This window comes from Sebastes umbrosus, chromosome 9 (assembly GCF_015220745.1).
Source record: "Sebastes umbrosus isolate fSebUmb1 chromosome 9, fSebUmb1.pri, whole genome shotgun sequence".
Lineage (NCBI taxonomy): Eukaryota > Metazoa > Chordata > Actinopteri > Perciformes > Sebastidae > Sebastes > Sebastes umbrosus.
Window position 1 is genome coordinate 27,039,430 of NC_051277.1, and position 19,602 is coordinate 27,059,031.

The window sequence follows — 19,602 nt, forward strand, 5'->3', positions numbered from 1 at the left end:
CATGATGCATGTTGGTGTCCCGTCGCTGTCACTCAATATAACTGTGATCATATTTTCTCAATTTAGCTAGTTTTGGCTTAGCGTCACTTGACCATATGAACTAACTCTCCATGCTCACCAGCTAGCTAGCTGGCTAGTAAGCTGAGCTAAGCAGCAGCAGGAACAGTTCATTGCGCTCTGAGCAAAGTGACCGATTCATGACAGATTGACGTGAAGTACCACAATCATATCAGAGTTTCTATAGAGTGCTCCAGGGATGACGTATTTTTGTCGGCCAACCAGGAAGTTAGCATCGCCCTGGGTTCCCTCGACAATAAAGCCAATGGGATTTTTCCATTGGGTTTTGAATTATTGCAGAAAATAAGCTCTGTGGCAAACAAACGTTTATGATACTTAAATGTTTTGTTCAGCAAGTTAATCTTCACAAACGAGCAACACTTTTATGATTATTTAAGCGCAAATGCAATCGCCAGAAGTAAAAAGCTAACGTTAGGCAATAAACAAACTACACCACGGTCGCATGAGTGTGAGTACAAACAACGAGACTGTAATGGCGGACCAGTTGGTGTGATGACATTTAGTAGTCTCATTTAATCACTTGTTAGCAACCGCCTTTTTTAAAAGACACATAAAGGCATCAAAATTCATGAGTGGGATATTTATTGATGTAATTTATGTCGTAGAACAAAACGTTAAAATCTCTTAAGATTGTGTTAACCACAGACCTTATTTCAGGCATCTAACTAAAAACCCATTCAAATAACCCATTGACTTCCAGACGAGGGAACTGAAAGTGCTAAAATGCTAACTCATTTCCAGGTATTAGGACTCATTCCTGTAGCACTCTATTGGCCCAAAGCTAACGTGGGTGGGAGTAATGGACACAGTGTGCTTGTTTTATTGCCACAAATGGTCCCCATCTGTAGATAAGCACTTTTTAATGATACAGCACAATTTTATAATTTATAGCAAATTATTTCGCGGACCCACTGACAGAGGGCCACGGACCCCACTTTGAGAATCACTGTTTGAAATCGCTTCCTATAACAATATTTTATCAGTTTGATTGGGGTTTGTCCTTATATAACCCTGTTTTCAGTTCACATCTGGGTATCTCGTTCATCTCATCAGTTCCTATATACAGTGTATATATATATAAATATATATATATATATATATTCATATATATATTAGTGTTTTGTTTGCTTACAAAACACTTTGTAGCAGTTTGTGCGTGGTTACTGTGCGAGTACCACATTAGACTGTTCTATAGCAACTATGTGGCTACTTCACAGACGCAAGGGACAAATACAATAGCAATAAACTAGAGGTGTCACACCCCCACAAACAACCTCAGGAACTGTCATGAGCTTAGAACACATTTTCAATATACCTACAGAGGACAATAATGTTTTATCAATTTGTGTCTCGATGTATGGGAGCAAAGTTCTCCCCCGTCAAGCAGAGAGCTTTTGTGTCTCCAACTTAATGACAAACTAATAAACCATACTTCATTCCAGAGTAACGTGAGAAGCCTTTCAGGGTTGTCGACTTGATTCCCAGTTATTGCTCTGACTGGAACCTGAAGCTGAGATTTGGAGCCTCATCTTCTGAGTTTTGTTCCTGAGCTCAATTATTTACCACTTCCTTCCTTCCTAGCGATTGTTTTGCTCCTGTCAGTGGAGATGCTTGTTTCAGGAAGAGATGGATGGTTCCTCTTCAAAAGCAGTCTTCTCTTTCTGCCTGTTCACTCTCACTGAGGTCCCTCGTCTACTAATAGAGAAGGTCTGACCAATGAAACCAGTGGTTCAGGCAAAAACAGGCACTTTTTTTGCCAAAGTGGTAGAATACTTTGCTGTTATGCGATAATAAACACAGGGACATAAGGATAACAATTCTTCTGTAAAGAACACAATCAGTTCGAGATCTACCAAAGCTCTGTAAAAAAGTTCACAGATATTAATGAATGTCTATTATGCTTTTGTGCTTTTTTCCTTTCCTTTAGTGTGTTACTGTATATAGTTTTTTGCGCATGTAAAAGGTCTGCAAAGTTACAAAGTCCACGCCGGAGCGGAGTCTGAAGAATTTTGTTCGGTTGACCGATCACAACAGAGTGGGCAAGCTGACCAATCAGAGCAGACTAGGCTTTTCGGGAGGCGGGCGGTAGCTCAAACTGAGCGTTTCAGACAGAGGGTGAAAAGAGATGCAGCCGGTATAAAAAAATAAAGCGTTTTTTAAACATTAAAGCATGTAAACATGTTCTAGTAGAAACCCAAAATGCAAGTATGGACCTGAAAATTACCATATTAGGTCCTCTTTAAAAAGGCTAAATCTTCACATTTCTCCAGATGACCCGAAAAAACATTGAGAAGCTGCCCAAACGAATCAGTGACTCATCAACATACTAATTACTGGCCCACAGTATGTGTCTAAGCTTGCGATGTGCCACTGTTTAAATGTCAAATACAATATCAGTGGGGTATAGAGACACTCTCTGGCACTGACGTGAAAACGTGTAAAGGTGCCAGAAAACAGACGGAAGAGGCTGTGACTTCCAGCCTTCGAGCCTGGCAAAAGATTTTTCAGTTTCCTTTTCACTTACTTCTGACTACTGAAAGGAAGACTTTCTAACGATAACTTGAAATCTTCTCAGGCCTTATTACTACATAATACCTGAGGACGCAATACAGTGGACCAATTATCCACTGTGTGTATCCTACCCAGGCAGATACCAGCCTTTCAAACAGCCACATTGCCACTGCTGCTGTTATGATTAACTGAATTCATTGTCCAAATCCACCACCTCAGTATTGTCCACTGACTGCTGTGCCAGTCTGAGAGCGCGGCTCAACTGGCCACATGTGAATACAGGACTGGGGACCTTCTTTTCCCTTCCTATCATGGTTAGAAAGAGCAAGTAAATTGGAAACATTACATTTAGTGGGAAGACCCTGGGGTAGAGTTTTCTGTAAAACAACTGTTTCCGGACATAGAAACTACAAACTAAAACTGTGTATCTGAATAAGTCCTCAAAATCAGGTGACCCGTGTGTAAGCATGAAGCTTGTAACTGTACTAGATACAGTGGAGGGAGTGTTGGGTCTAATGTGTGTAAATTAATGTCCGTGCCACTGAGAGATTATGATTTAGGTTAGTTGGCTGTGTCATACCAGTTAATTGGGTGCAATGCAGTGATAGTGGGCAGCAAATGGCAGTTGGTCTGTACTGCCACCTACTGGTGTGTCGCAAAATATTAATGGTGTGATGGAACAATTTAACCTCAATACTTCTGATGTTGTTAACGCTCTGTGAATGGCACAACTTCAATGTTAAACTGTGTTTTAATACAGTGATGTGTTGTCTCATACTTATGATCTGATGCACCAGCTGCAATGTGACAGTGTGTCAAGAATTCAATGGATACCTTGGGATTTCATTACAGTGGGCTCTCATCTGTATTCCCTCAAAAATAAATATCTACTTCAAAAATGTATGACCAATCATCCAGTATTTTATTTTGGAGAAGTTTATCAATATATGAGGAAGAATATAAAGCAGTGATGTCACTGTATTAGACTAAAAACACATGGTAGACAGTATAGTGAAAAAACATCCAATTTCATTTATATACAATACATAGCAAGACCATGAGCAAGTAGATATGAGCTATATAAAAAAGGACTGGGATAAAGACCTATGGATGGAAATAGCTGAGGACATCTGGGACAAGGTCCTGAATTATGTTCATAACTGTTCTCTGAATGCCAGGCACTGTTTGATTAGGTTGCATTACTCGAAGGTAAAGCTACATAAAATCTTCCCAGAAATTTCACCACTTTGCGAGAAATGTGACCAAGCAGAGACAGATTTACTTCATAGCTGTGCATTATGCCCTGAAATAAAAGATTTTAGGGTTGCAATATTTTCATTATTTTCGTAGATTTTTAAAAGGCCAAATAAGACCAGATCCACTTATGGTTATATACTGGGAGCATCCGAAAGCTCTAATAACTTATAGAGCGCACAGCATCCTCTCCTGTCCTATGTCTTCTTAGTGCAAAGAAACTTAATCTCTTGTTCTGGAAAAAGAAAGGAGGTGCCTTTCGTTTAAATCCAGGATAATAACACTGACTGACCTCCACCTGGAAAGACTCTGACATATCCTTAATGACATACTGGAGGTATTTGAAAGGATTTGGAGACTCATGATCACCTCTATAGAAGGGACGGACAGTTACACAATGCATATATACAGGACTGTCTCAGAGAATTAGAATATTGTGATAAAGTTCTTTATTTTCTGTAATGCAATTAAAAAAACAAAAATGTCATGCATTCTGGATTCATTACAAATCAACTGAAATATTGCAAGCCTTTTATTCTTTTAATATTGCTGATTATGGCTTACAGCTTAAGAAAACACAAATATCCTATCTCTAAATATTAGAATATTTCCTCAGACCAAGTAAAAAAAAAGATTGATAACAGTAAAACAAAATCAAACATTTGAAAATGTCCATTAATGCACTCAGTACTTGGTTGGGAATCCTTTTGCACGGATTACAGCATCAATGCGGCGTGGCATGGAGGCAATCAGCCTGTGGCATTGCTGAGGTGTTATGGATGCCCATGATGCTTCAATAGCGGCCTTTAGCTCATTTGCATTGTTGGGTCTGGTGTCTTTCAGCTTCCTCTTCACAATACCCCACAAATTCTCTATGGGGTTCAGGTCAGGGGAATTGGCAGGCCAATCGAGGACAGTAATGCCATGGGCAGTACACCAGTTACTGGTGGTTCTGGCACTGTGGGCAGGTGCCAGATCATGCTGGAAAGCTCTATGGAGATGAGGATTTCATTTTCCAGCATGATCTGGCACCTGCCCACAGTGCCAGAACCACCAGTAACTGGTGTACTGCCCATGGCATTACTGTCCTCGATTGGCCTGCCAATTCCCCTGACCTGAACCCCATAGAGAATTTGTGGGGTATTGTGAAGAGGAAGCTGAAAGACACCAGACCCAACAATGCAAATGAGCTAAAGGCCGCTATTGAAGCATCATGGGCATCCATAACACCTCAGCAATGCCACAGGCTGATTGCCTCCATGCCACGCCGCATTGATGCTGTAATCCGTGCAAAAGGATTCCCAACCAAGTACTGAGTGCATTAATGGACATTTTCAAATGTTTGATTTTGTTTTACTGTTATCAATCTTTTTTTTTACTTGGTCTGAGGAAATATTCTAATATTTAGAGATAGGATATTTGTGTTTTCTTAAGCTGTAAGCCATAATCAGCAATATTAAAAGAATAAAAGGCTTGCAATATTTCAGTTGATTTGTAATGAATCCAGAATGCATGACATTTTTGTTTTTTTAATTGCATTACAGAAAATAAAGAACTTTATCACAATATTCTAATTCTCTGAGACAGTCCTGTATATATATATATATATATATATATATATATATATATATATATATATATATATACACACATTATTTGTTTGTACCGATATCAGATTGGATATCGGGCCGATACTGACTCAAATAGCTGGATCGGGTATCGGTGACAATTGGGCCAATCTATTCAGTTCAATTTTATGTTTATATATGTTATACATTATATACTGGAATTTGAATTCCTGATTAAGTTTTGACCAATTTGTTGCTGCATTAAAAAGGTTTACACTTCAATTGTAATTCTTGTTAATTTTAAAGATTTTTTACCGGTTACTGGTGTACTTTAATAATAAATAACAATTCAGTAATTTTATATTTATTTGTTTCATTTTGTCTTAAAAAGTTAGGAAAGCAATGTTTAAGTCAAGTCTGATGTTGTCTTACACGTAAAAGAATGATCCCAGTCATTTCCACACAGTGAGGCATACAGCTTATTAATAAAACACTGGTATCAGATCAGTACTCCGTATCGGCCGATACCCAAAGCCCAGGTATTGCTATCGGGACTGAAAAAGTCAGATTGGTGCATCCCTAGTTCCTGGTATTGTTTGTGTTTTGTTGTTACATATCTGAAATGACGCATGATAATCAATTCACAGAACTCTGTATTACTGATATGCACATGGTTCCTAATAAGAAGAATATTTGAAAGAAGTAAAAACACATGGTGTTGTGCCTCAAATCTATGTAACTGCCCAGCCCCCTAAAAGGGGATTTAGTGGCCCTTCTGCAGGCTCTATAGATGTACCTGTGCACTCTCAGCAAGCCTGTAAATCAAGCTTACACATTTTTTGGACAGCTGATGAAGTGACTCTCCTCCCTGTCCATATATACGGTACTGTTCATCTCTGCTGCAACATAAACCCTTCATGCCTGCGCTTCTAAATCAGAAAGATTTTATCTTGAACTTCCTCTCTTATCGATTTCCCTCTAGGTACTCTTTTTACCGGCAACAAATCTTTTGAGAAGGGTCACACCCAGAGCAGTTTTTCCAAGTTGCCTTAAAGCCCCTTTCCCTCCATCATCACTACATCCTTCACTAAACCCCTGGATTATAGTGGAACATCTGTCTCCCAGCAAGTCCACCTCAATCCTGCTCAGCTTTATCCCATCATCCCTCCTCCACATTATCACTGACCTGCTCCAGTTCATGACAACCAGCTCCTCCTTGAAACATGAGTTAATTCTGTTCAAGGCCTTCCACTATTTCCATCCATTTACAGACAGTTAACTCGTGTCTTTTGAAATTCAATGTACTCACATCTACCTCTCAATATGTGTGAAAACAGTTAACCTTACATTTGTTTAGCTGACACTTGCACTTAAAATGCATTAAAATTCCACAGGAATAAGAGCTACTGTAGACATCATCATACAAATAATGATACAGAAGTGTCCTCAGGCTGTGACGCCTAAATTCATCCTCCACACTCCAGCATAAAAAATATTTTTGCTTTTTTGTTTTTCTTGTGTAGCATAAAGGGACCACAACTGCATTTCGTTTCGTTGCGTTTCGTACAATGACAATAAATTTACCTTGAACCTCATATGATAGAGCAGAGTGTGAAGAGTTTCTCGGTGGTGAGCATTTCCTGCTCTTCCTCGTCTTATTATGTGACAGTAAATTAAATATCTGAGTGTCGGTCAGGAGGGAAAACAAGCAATTTGATGGCATTTTAGCATGCTGTAATATTGTATGGGCAAGTACTTTTCCAATTTATCTGAACAAAATATTGCTGCTACAGAAACAGTTTATTACATTAGCAACTTTTTCAAATGCTGTTATACCAAGTGCACCACTTTTAACAAAAATATAGTTGTTGACTATATTTGACATCAACATTCTTCAAACCTGTACATTTGCATTTACCTAATAGTTTTAGATATTATTTTGTTAAATACTCTCAATTCCATATTTACCCAACCAGACAGGCTGATAATCTTCATCTTCCTTTGTAAAACATCCTGTGGTCAGTTTTCTATCAAATTTCGTGGATTTATCTTATGGAATAAAACATTTACATTTAATGGAATCTTCAGTGTCATTGTCTACAGTGTGTACAAAAAGAGACTTAGAAAATCTCTGCTGAGAAAAACATTTGATTTGTAAAACATGTATCACTCTGTTGTTCACACTGTAAATGTGTCAATTACTCCTGTTTCTCTGCATTTTTGTTGTTTGAACTTTACTCCTACATTTATTTTTATATGTGACATTTTTTGAACACTAATATTTAAAATATACTGGTGATTTTTGTCATGGTAATATTTGTACCTATTGTATGGTCTTTGGGTGTGGTTTTTATATAAGACATTATAGGTTTCTACCACACCCTCACATGTATTTTACATTCCTTTCATGTGAATTATGTTTTTATTGTCTTTTTATATGTGTCAAACAAATAAACATAAACAAACATTTTTCATTATCTTCAGACATTTTATAGATAAAACAATGAGTTGATTAATAAAAACTAATTTGGCAGATTAATTGAAAGGAGGATAGTTGAACCCATTCTAGGTGGACACTTATTCATTTAGTATTAATGAAATTTAGCAGCTCTGATAACGTTTAAGAGGCATTTGTCATTAGTGTTGACATAATGAATTCATTGATTTAAAATTATCATAACAAGGCTGAGTCCTAACTGCGGTGGCCCGGGTTCAAACCTGCGGCCATTTCCGCATGTCGCCCCCTCTCTCTCTCTCTCCCCCTTTCTATACTGTCCACTATCCTATAAATAAAGGCTTGAAAATGTCCAAAATAATAATATAAAAAGGCTTCAGGCCTTTGGTCAGGCTTCAGAAAGGTTTTTATTAGTGAGCTGTGCTCCAGGTTGTTTTCTCCTCCAGAGTTTCTTGTTTTCAGCACATCCTGTCCACTGTCTTTGACACTGTCAACCAACACAAGCTCTTTGCTGACCTGAGGAATGCTGAGTCTGCGCTCTCATGCTCCTCATCCTACCTGTTAGACCACATTTATCAGACATCACTGAGGAGGCATTCTGTCCACACTGTGTATCTTAAGCTTAAAGTTTCTTCCGGCCGGAGTTTTGGCTCCAATCTTCTTCTATCTTTAAAACAGCTTGACGCTGTCAGCACATCCCCGTTCCTCCCGCCGCTGCTAAAGCATGAACGCTGCCTTTTCTTCGGCCCGCTGACACTTAGGCTGAATATTCTGCTTCACCTGACAACTTCCCACCACCTCAGCGCTGCCCAGCACCCAGACGGACAACCAGACTGAGCTGCTCTTTCTCCTGGAAAATCACTCCCTTTGCAAAATCTCTGCGGCACCATTGACAACAACAAGCTGACTCTGTCCCGGTCTGTCCACAATCTTAGTGTGTCTCAGCACAACCAGCTGTCATACGGCGCACATGACATAACTGTAATTCCCTCCTGGATCTGCTCCCAAAATACTCTCAATGTGACAACGCACCCTGTTTTCACCCTTTCCAGATTCTGCCATGTTGCCCTAGTTGCAGATGTAGGCTGGAAACTTAGCACTTTTCCCAAAATGTCCTTTTACATGATTATTCTGGGCTCACGGGAGTACTGTGACATTTCTGGCTCCAATACTCTTATGGGCTGGATGAAATATTGGTGATAAAGGAATTTAATCTATTTGCTGTTTTATTCATTACATCACTCATTACAAGCCCAAGGAGACAACTTCAAATTGCTACTTTTGTCCGACCAACAGTCCAAAACCCAAAGATGTTCAATGTGTAGGGCTCTCAAAGTTAACGCGATAATAATGAGTTAACGCAAATTCGTTTTAACGCCACAAATTTCCTTAGCGCATCAACGGGTGATATGAAACTAAAAACGCTAAGGAATCCAATGGTACCAACTACATTATACTAGCTTGTCGCGAAGGAAGCTAAATAACGCTCCAAACGTACGCTAAATTTTGTCAAGGAAAAACTGTCATGGCCATTTTCAAAGGCGTCCCTTGACCTCTGACCTCAAGACAGTTGAAAGAAAATGGGTTCTATGGGTACCCACGAGTCTCCCCTTTACAGACAATTGCAATTAACTATGGTCAATCATGCGATTAATCGCGATTTAATATTTTAATTGATTGACAGCCCTAATAATGATATAAAACTGAGAGAGAAATCCTCACATTTCGGAAGAAGGAAGCAGTAAATGTTTAGTGTTCTTGCTGCATAACAAACAACATAAACAATTCAGTTTAGTTATGTTTAGTTTTAATTTAGTCAGTTTTGTTTTTGATTATTTTTGTCATGTGATTAATCAACTAATCATTTCAGCACTATTTTCACACGCAAATAATTGATAAAAAAGCATTTAATAAATATTTTCACATATTGATCTGATCTGACATTACTGATTACTGACTGGTTTAAGGCAATGTTCCCTTTTCACTTCCAGTGGGGACCTTTGTTGCCTGTCATTCTCCATCTCTTTCCTGTCATCTCCTCTCATGACCTAATAAAGATATAAAATGCTCAATCTTTGCATTAACTTCAGCTATAACTTTAGTATCCCTAAGGGGAACTAAGAGCACATACTGTAAGTGAATTGTTAAGAATTTGGCAAAGTGCCTCCAAGTGCTCTTATTAAATACTAATATCTGCAGTCTGTGTCCTCCAGCTTAGATTGCCTAGAATTTCCTCTCTTTAACGAGTGGAGTTAGAAACACCCCTCAGTATAACACAACGCAGTTCAACAGTAACCACAATTTGCAGCCTAAAAAATGATAATTCAGTTGAAACAACAGCTCTCTGAAACAGTTCCAATAAAACCTGAATATTAGGGTTTACTGTTATATCAGACTGTATTAGCTCTAGCTAGATGGAGCTAATATACTGGAAACTGAGAGTATCAAAGTTTACCTGACCACTGACGTGCCATGCCTGTTTTAGAAATAACTTTTCAATTTTAAAAAAACAAACTACATATTTGTGACCAGTTTGTAAAGATTTACATCTTCAGTAGGAACAGATGGGCTTGAGGTTGAGAGCCACAGACAGGGTAGGGAAGTCAAGGAGGGTGAAAAGAGTAGATGTCACGCGTCATCAACACGTCATATCTTTGGGGTACAACACATGCACAGTAATATCTGATCTGCACTCGCTGAAATTGAGCCAATAGCAACACACGACTGCAGCTCCAGTTACACTGCGCATGTGTTAGACCCCCTAGCTCAAAACGTGTCCCAGCCTCTTTCAATGGGCCTTGAGGGAAGTCACGAAGTATCGAGAGATGGACCAACACATTGTTGGCTTTGGTCTTTTTATGGGATTTGTTGACAACTATGAAAATATAGATAACACCAGCCTACTCTTTTAAAGCAGTGTTTCTCAACCTTTTTCGTGTAAAGGACCCCTAAATTGATAAATATTAGGGTCACGGACCCCCATTTGATAAGATTTCGCCTAAGGGACCTCCATCTGAACATATTTTGGTTTTTAGATATGATTAAGATTGATTAAGATTGATTAAGAAGTTGAGGAGATAACCATGGAGGAAGTGAAACCTGATCAGAATAGACTCTCTTATGACTCTTACTCACAGTGGGCTCACTTCTATAGTGAATTAAATAGTGAAAATAAACTATTTCCCATTTTTCTGGGGACCCACTGGAACTCCCTCAAGGACCCCTGGGGGTCCCCGGACTCCTGGTTGAGAACAACCGCTTTAAATAATTTCATCGTTATAGGTTAATATGATCTACAGACAGTTTCAGAGGTGTAGCTTGTAATAAATCAATGTAGTTTTGCATAAAAGTCAGAATTAAAAATACGAATCAAATCAAAATACTGTATTCTAGTGCCGTAGTTTTCACATTGATCATTTGGATCTGAATGGTTGACTCATACCATGAGTGGGATGATACATGGTGGACAGACTTGAAGGGCGGGTTTGGCATTGATTTTGGCATTGTATTGTACATAATTATCCAGTCCACGTATATGCATTCAGTATTTATTTCTTTGCACTATTTATATTGTTTACAACTTACAGAACACTTGACTTGTATATATATATATACTTGCGTTTTTATTTATTTTATTGTTGTTGCTTTATATATATATATATATATATACATACATACAGCGGGTAAAATAAGTATTGAACACATCACCATTTTTCTCAGTAAATATATTTCCAAAGGTGCTATTGACATGAAATTTTCACCAGATGTTGGTAACAACCAAAGTGATCTATACATACAAAGAAACCAAAACAAATAAGTTCAGAAATTAAGTGATGTGTAATAATGTGAAATGACACAGGGAAAAAGTATTGAACACATGAAGAAAGGGAGGTGCAAAAAGGCATGGAAAGCCAAGACAACAGCTGAAATCTATCAGTAATTAGAAAGCAATCCGGCCCTTTGTCAGTGCAAATTAATATCAGCTGGTTCAGTTCCAACTGGTGGCCTATAAAAAGGTGTCTTATTACCAAGGTATCACACAAGAAACATCTCATGATGGGTAAAAGCAAAGAGCTCTCTCAAGACCTTCGCAACCTTATTGTTGCAAAACATACTGATGACATGTGTTACAGACGCATTTCTAAACTTCTGAATGTTCCAGTGAACACTGTTGGGGCCATAATCCGGAAGTGGAAAGAACATCATTTCACCATAAACTGGCCACGACCAGGTGCTCCTCGCAAGATTTCTGACAGAGGAGTGAAAGAATTATCAGAAGAGTTGTCCAAGAGCCAAGGACCACTTGTGGAGAGCTTCAGAAAGACCTGAGGTCTTGAGAGAACTCTTTGCTTTTACCCATCATGAGATGTTTCTTGTGTGACACCTTGGTAATAAGACACCTTTTTATAGGCCACCAGTTGGGACTGAACCAGCTGATATTAATTTGCACTGACAAAGGGCCGGATTGCTTTCTTATTACTGATAGATTTCAGCTGTTGTCTTGGCTTTCCATGCCTTTTTGCACCTCCCTTTCTTCATGTGTTCAATACTTTTTCCCTGTGTCATTTCACATTATTACACATCACTTAATTTCTGAACTTATTTGTTTTGGTTTATTTGTATGTATAGATCACTTGGGTTGTTACCAACATCTGGTGAAAATTTCATGTCAATAGCACCTTTGGAAATATATTTACTGAGAAAAATGGTGACGTGTTCAATACACACAAGTTTGTCGTCAAGGATAAATAACACTTCAAACTTGCGCTAAAACGGGCATAGCCATTTTCAAAGGGGTCCCTTGACCTCTGACCTCAAGATTCATGTGAATGAAAATGGGTTATATGGGTACCCACGAGTCTCCCCTTTACAGACATGCCCACTTTATGATAATCACATGCAGTTTGGGTCAAGTCATAGTCAAGTCAGCACACTGACACACTGACAGCTGTTGTTGCCTGTTGGGTTTGAGTTTGCCATGTTATGATTTGAGCATATTTTGTATGCTAAATGCAGTACCTGTGAGGATTTCTGGACAATATTTGTCATTGTTTTGTGTTGAAAATTGATTTCCAATAATAAATATATACATACATTTGCATAAAGCAGCATATCTGCCCACTCCCATGTTGATAAGAGTATTAAATACTTGACAAATCTCCCTTTAAGGTACATTTTGAACAGATAAAAAATGTGCGATTAATCACAATTAACGATGGACAATCATGCTCTGATGCATGCAATCACGATTAAATATTTTAATCAATTAACAGCCCTAATATATTTATATGCTATTTATATATACACCTATTGTTTCACAAACTTGTGTACATAACTGTCCTGTCTATTCTTTACCTTCCATTCTACTTCTGTGTAAGCACATTGAGAGGGATGCGTAAAACCAGAGTCAAATTCCCTGTATATGTGCACATGTGCTTGGTAAATAAATCTAATTCTGGTATTGTATATATTTTGAATTTGCACCTTATTTGCATCTTATTGTTATCTCTGACTTTTTAATATGTGAGCTCTTTTTATTTGCACTATTCCCACTTTGTATAGCAACAAAAGAGGACGGTCTGCAGGACGGATAATAATGTACTACACCCACTTTTAACAGTCTCTTCTGCACTAGATTCACTTTTTTAATAGTCGTGTATCACAGTTGTTACCTTGCAGTATATTCAGTTTTAACAGTTTTCTTCTACATCTCCTTGTATTTTTATATCTGGTATATTTTTTTGTAGTTTGTACTTTGCACTACTAACTTTTTTAATGCCTTTTTACTAACATGTTTTGCACTATGGAGCTGTGATGCTGGAAACTTGAATTTCCCTCTTGATCAATAAAGTTACTATCTATCTATCTATCTATCTATCTAACTGCTGCAGTAACTCCCCTTTGGAATGAATCAAGTTTAATCTCATTTGAATCTTCTCATCATGATACCTGAGTGAACCCAGAGAGATCTTACCTTGATCCTGGGCATGGTGACTGTGGGAGGTCTGGCCTTGGCCACGAAGCTGTGCGAGGAGCCTCTCTCCACCAGGTGTCTGGTGTAGGGCATATACATGCGACCACTTGCTCCAAACACAAAGTCCTCTCTGAGGGCGTCCACTAACATGATGACCACCCTCTTAAACAGGGGCTGAGGGAGGCGAGAGGAGTTGGGAGAGCTCCCTGTAATGAAAGGAAATAGTTCAGGAGTTTTAACAGATATACTCGCATATAAACAAACACAGGTAACTCAGGTGTGACGCTGCTGTGTGTGAGCTCACCTGTCAGCGGCTCGGCTGGCAGGTCTGACAGCTTGTTCTTGGATGAGACGGAAGACTTCAGAGGAACAGGGAAAAACCCCCGCAGGAACAGGGCAACACCAAACACTTCACATATTAAAATGAACGAGGCAAACACAGACGAGCGGACTTTCATGTTGCTGGTTGAACGGACTCTTTAAGAGGCGAGGAGGTTACTATGATAACATGCTAGATAGCAGCCGACATGACGCTTCCTACACTGTTTACCATAATATAAGAGTAGATATAACATCCCATTTCACATGGACGCACTGTCAAACAACGTAATACAGAGCCACGTATCTCCGTATTTAATAAACTGCCTCTATATTATATATTTGAGGCTGTAATTAACAATAAAAACACTAATAGGAGTTCGCGCTGGAGCCATTCATAGCGACTTCCGCATTGATAGCATGGAACTACGGGTAGTAAGCAGAATCAAACAAGACTCATACGCCTTTTTTTTACTCACAATGCTATGTTTGGTCAGAGAATCTTTGGTTTGGCTTATAGGCTAGTGCAGGGGTCTGCAACCTTTACTATCAAAAGAGCCATTTTAGGCAAAAAATAAATCTGTCTGGAGCCGCAAAACGTTTGAGCATTGTGATGAAGGTAACACAGTTTATAGTCTAAGTATATGGTATATAAGTCTAATGCAGTGAGGGCCAAAGAGCAAATGTACTACGGAGTATTAGGGCCACATTGAGGGGAAAAAACATCTGAGATTTTTAAGAATAAAGTCATAACTTTACGAGAAAAAAGTCAGAAGTTTACAAGAATAAAGTCAGACGTTTAGGAGAAAAAAAGTCGTAATATTACGAGAATAAAGTCATAACTTTACGAGAAAAAAAGTAATAATATTATGAGAATAAAGCCATAACTTTACCAGGAAAAAAGTAATAATATTACGAGAATAAAGCCATAACTTTAAGAGAAAAAAGAAAATAAATCGTAAAATAACTACTTTATAATATTGACTTTATTCTCATAATATTACAACTTTTTTTCTCATAAACTTGTGACTTTATTCTCGTAATATTACAACTTTTTTCTCATGAACTTTTTACTTTTTTCTCTTTATATTATGACTTTATTCTCGTAATGTTACAACTTTTTTTCTCATGAACTTTTTACTTTTTTCTCTTTATATTATGACTTTATTCTCGAAATCTCAGATTTATTTATTTTTTCCTCTATGTGGCCATAATACCCCGTCGTACTGTCGTACCATAGACCTACAACAATGATAAATAAAAATAAAAATGTAAACAATAAACTGTTATACATTTCCGCTTTTAAAAATCCACAGGGAGCCACTGGAGAGGAGCTAAAGAGCAGCATGTGGCTCCAGAGCCGCAGGTTGCAGACCCCTGGGCTAGAGGGAAGACCCCCAAAAGTGCTTTAGTGTTTGAGATACCCCTAGCGGAGGTAGAACAAAGCACAACAATGTTTTTTTATTTTCTCTTAGGTCTCCTACATATGAAATGGATTATTGTATAAAAATATTTATATTATATTCAGTTTGGATTTTAAAACGTGTTACGTTACAATTCTGGAATGTTCAGTTTGGAATTTAGAATGTGTTACGTTACAATTCCGGAATGTTTAGTTCGGATTTCAGAACCTGTTACGGATTAACAATTCCGGAATGTTAAATTCAGATTTTAGAATGTGTTACGGAATTATAATTCCGGAATGTGAAATTCAGATTTTAGAACATGTTACTTTACAATTCCGGAATGTTCAGTTTGGATTTAGAACGTTTTACATTTCAATTCCAGAATGTTCAGTTTGGATTTTAGAACGTGTCACATTACAATTCCGGAATGTTTAGTTTGGATTTTAGAATGTGTTACGTTAAAATTCCGGAATGTTCAGATGGGATTTTAGAACGTGTTACGTTACAATTCCGGAATGTTTAGTTCGGATTTCAGAACCTGTTACGGAATTACAATTCCGGAATGTTAAGTTCAGATTTTACAATATGTTTCAATAAAATTCTGGAATGTTCGGTTCAGGTTTTAGAACGTGTTACGTTACAATTCCGGAATGTTTAGTTTGGATTTTAGAACGTGTTACATTACAATTCCGGAATTTTCAGTTTGGAATTTAGAATGTGCTATGTTACAATTCCAGAATGTTTAGTTCGGATTTCGGAACGTGTTACGGATTAACAATTCCGGAATGTTAAATTCAGATTTTAGAATGTGTTACGGAATTATAATTCCGGAATGTTAAATTCAGATTTTAGAACATGTTACTTTACAATTCCGGAATGTTCAGTTTGGATTTAGAACGTTTTACATTTCAATTCCGGAATGTTCAGTTTGGATTTTAGAACGTGTCACTTTACAATTCCGGAATGTTTAGTTTGGATTTTAGAATGTGTTATGTTAACATTGCGGAATGTTCAGTTCAGATTTTAGAACGTGTTACGTTAACAGCAACAACAGCTGTCAGTGTGTCAGTGTGCTTACTTGACTATGACTTGCCCCAAACTGCATGTGATTATCATAAAGTGGACATATCTGTAAAGGGGTGAGTCCTGGGTACCCATAGCACCCATTTTCATTCATATATCTTGAGATCAGAGGTCAAGGGACCCCTTTGAAAATGGCCGTCACCATTCCATTCCGGAATGTTAAGTTCGGATTTCAGAACGTGTTACGGAATTACAATTCCGGAATGTTAACTTCATACTTTAGAATTTGTTACGTTAAAATTCTGGAATGTTCAGTTCAAGTTTTAGAATGTGTTACGTTACAATTCCGGAATGTTCAGTTTGGACTTTAGAATGTGTTACATTACAATTCCGGAATGATTAGTTTGGATTTCAGAAAGTGGTACGGAATTACAATTCCGGAATGTTAAACTCGGATTTCAGAATGTGTTACGGAATTACAATTCGGGAATGTTAAATTCAGATTTTAGAATGTGGTACGGAATTACAATTCCGGAATGTTAAATTCAGATTTTAGAACATGTTACTTTACAATTCCGGAATATTCAGTTTGGATTTTAGAACGTGTTACATTACAATTCCGGAATGTTTAGTTCGGATTACAGAAAGTGTTACGGAATTATAATACTGGAATGTTTAGTTCGGATTTCAGAACGAGTTATGGAATTACAATTCCGAAATGTTAAGTTAAGATTTCAGAATGTGTTACGGAATTACAATTCCGGAATGTTAATTTCAGATTTTAGAACATGTTACTTAACAATTCCGGAATGTCCAGTTTGGATTTTAGAACGTGTTACATTACAATTCCGGAATGTTCAGTTTAGAATTTAGAACGTGTTATGTTAAAATTCTGGAATGTACAGTTCAGGTTTTAGAACGTTATACGTTACAATTCCGGAATGATTAGTTCGGATTTAAGAACGTGATACGTTACAATTCCGGAATGACTAGTTCGGATTTTAGAATGTGTTACGTTACAATTCCGTAATGTTCAGATGGGATTTTAGAACGTGTTACGTTACAATTCCGGAATTTTTAGTTCGGATTTCAGAACGTGTTACGGAATTACAATTCCGGAATGTTAAGTTCAGATTTTAGAATGTGTTACATTGAAATTCTGGAATGTTCAGTTCAGGTTTTAGAATGTGTTACGTTACAATTCCGGGATGTTCAGGTGGGATTTACAATTCCGGAATGATTAGTTCAGATTTCAGAACGTGTTACGGAATTACAATTCCAGAATGTTTAGTTCGGATTTCAGAACCTGTTACGGAATTACAATTCCGGAATGTTCAGTTCAGATTTTAGAATGTGTTACATTAAAATTCTGGAATGTTCAGTTCAGGTTTTAGAATGTGTTACGTTACAATTCCGGAATGTTCAGTTTGGATTTTAGAACATGTTACGTTACAGTTCCGGAATGTTTAGTTCGGATTTCAGAACGTGTTACGGAATTACAATTCCGGAATGTTAAATTCAGATTTTAGAACATGTTACTTTACAATTCCGGAATGTTCAGTCTTGATTGTAGAATGAGTTACGTTACAATTCCGGAATATTTAGTTCGGATTTTAGAATGTATTATGTTTACCCATGTTAACCCATCCTAAGCATTTCGGAGCAGTGGGCTGCTGTGAGGCGCAACCTGGTGTTCAAAGTGTTGCTTGAGAGCACTTCAACATGTGGTCAGGAGAAGCCGGGGATCGAACCTTCAACCTTGTGACTAAAAGACTACCCGCTATAACCCCTGAGCCAGAGCCACAGCCACCCCCATAACTAGAGGTGGGACCAAGTCATTGTTTTGCAAGTCACAAGTAAGTCTCAAGACCAAAGTCCCAGACTTTGAGTTTCGAGTCCTAAACAAGTCATAATGTGCTCTTCAACAAATGTAAAGCTATTTTAACAACAGAGTAATAATACATAACATTTTAAAAAATCATGAATGCTTTTTAAAATATATATATATATATATATATATATTTGTAAAAACAAGTGAGACTGAACTTAATCATACATAAGTAGAATTGATTTGTAACACACTTTTTAAATACAATACTTTTTAATCTTTGGGCTTGGGGTGGAAGGTGTTTTCAAGTCAAAAGGCTCAAGTTCAAGTGAAGTCACGAGTCATTGGTGTTAAAGTCGAGTTGCAAGTCATTTTTGATTTTGTCAAGTCGAGTCTAAAGTCATCAAATTTGTAACTCAAGTCTGGCTCAAGTCCAAGTCAAGTGACTCAAGTCCTCACCTCTGTATATAACATAAGTAATACATGTAATTAATTACACATTTTCCTGCTATAACATGTCAAAATGTCTGCAATGATAAACCTCTAATTCTAAACTTTTAAATGACTCCACTCATTTCAAGTGTTTTTACTTGTATACTTAAATTCACTGCACACAGCTGAAGTACTTGGCAACATTTGCCCTACTCTCCTCTTTTTCACTGTAGCTAAAATACCCATTAGTCCCTTAAATCAGATTTGCTTTAATTTGCCGAGTGCAAAGGGCAGCTCACAGAGACAATGAGATATTTTCATCGAGTCACTTTAAGTACTGGGTAGAAGGGAAGTAGACTTTTTTTTATGATTTTATTTTTATATGATTTAAACCTGACATTTATGGAGCCTGAGGCTGATTGAAAATCAGCTGAGCATGGAATTAACTTCCTTTCAGCTCTTTTGTGGGTTTGAGCGATGCTGCCATCTAGTGGGAAAACTGCTTCAAGGACAGTCTTGGAGATTTGTTTTCCCACAAACACAGCACCGTCGGCACTTTAAATAATAATAATTCTATTTTCTATCACTCCCTTTGGAGGTCCGATGAAATAGTCTGTAACCAATGAAGAGCTGGTAGGGATCAAGTGTTTTCTTTAAATTATCGTTTAATCTATCAGTTTCAGCTGCTTAATCAGTCTGTCTATAAAATGTTCAAAGTTGTTTATTTCGTCTGACCAACAGTCAGTGAAGAAATG

General features: G+C 37.6%; 1 protein-coding gene across 1 annotated transcript in view; it reads right to left on the bottom strand.

The window, feature by feature from the left end:
* The window catches only part of pigg (phosphatidylinositol glycan anchor biosynthesis class G), a 93,840-nt gene extending 79,542 nt beyond the window's left edge, over positions 1 to 14,298 (bottom strand). The window contains exons 1-2 of the mRNA XM_037780436.1: positions 14,145 to 14,298; positions 13,841 to 14,046 (exon numbers count right to left, since the gene is read on the bottom strand). Of these exons, the coding sequence (XP_037636364.1) occupies positions 13,841 to 14,046; positions 14,145 to 14,298 (360 nt within the window). The remainder of the gene's footprint in view (positions 1 to 13,840; positions 14,047 to 14,144) is intronic.
* Positions 14,299 to 19,602: the final 5,304 nt, after the last annotated feature.